Source organism: Branchiostoma floridae, unplaced genomic scaffold (genome assembly GCF_000003815.2).
Source record: "Branchiostoma floridae strain S238N-H82 unplaced genomic scaffold, Bfl_VNyyK Sc7u5tJ_218, whole genome shotgun sequence".
In the NCBI taxonomy this organism is placed as follows: Eukaryota; Metazoa; Chordata; class Leptocardii; order Amphioxiformes; family Branchiostomatidae; genus Branchiostoma; species Branchiostoma floridae.
This window is the reverse complement of record NW_023365791.1, coordinates 288,305-288,510: the sequence shown is the minus strand read 5'-3', so window position 1 is coordinate 288,510 and position 206 is coordinate 288,305. Positions and strand designations below refer to the sequence as shown.

General features: G+C 41.3%; 1 protein-coding gene across 1 annotated transcript in view; it reads right to left on the bottom strand.

Moving 5' to 3' along the window:
• LOC118408590 (C-type mannose receptor 2-like) overlaps positions 1-206 on the bottom strand; it is a 9,109-nt gene extending 8,903 nt beyond the window's left edge. Inside the window, exon 1 of the mRNA XM_035809402.1 lies at positions 124-206. Within this exon, the coding sequence (XP_035665295.1) occupies positions 124-187 (64 nt within the window). The 5' untranslated portion in view covers positions 188-206. The remainder of the gene's footprint in view (positions 1-123) is intronic.

The window sequence follows — 206 nt, the reverse complement described above, 5'->3', positions numbered from 1 at the left end:
CCAGAGCTTCCTCGTTGCTTGCTTGTCTATCACATAAAATGTTTTCACTTACACATCATAACATCACTAAAGAACCGTTAATTGGCATGTTGTATCAGACTTTCAGTTTACGGTAAGACGTACCTGTATTCAGCAAGATAGCCAACGCTACTTTCAAAAACGTCAGAAACTTTGACGAGGGTGCCATCTTCACTAGTGCTGCTTCC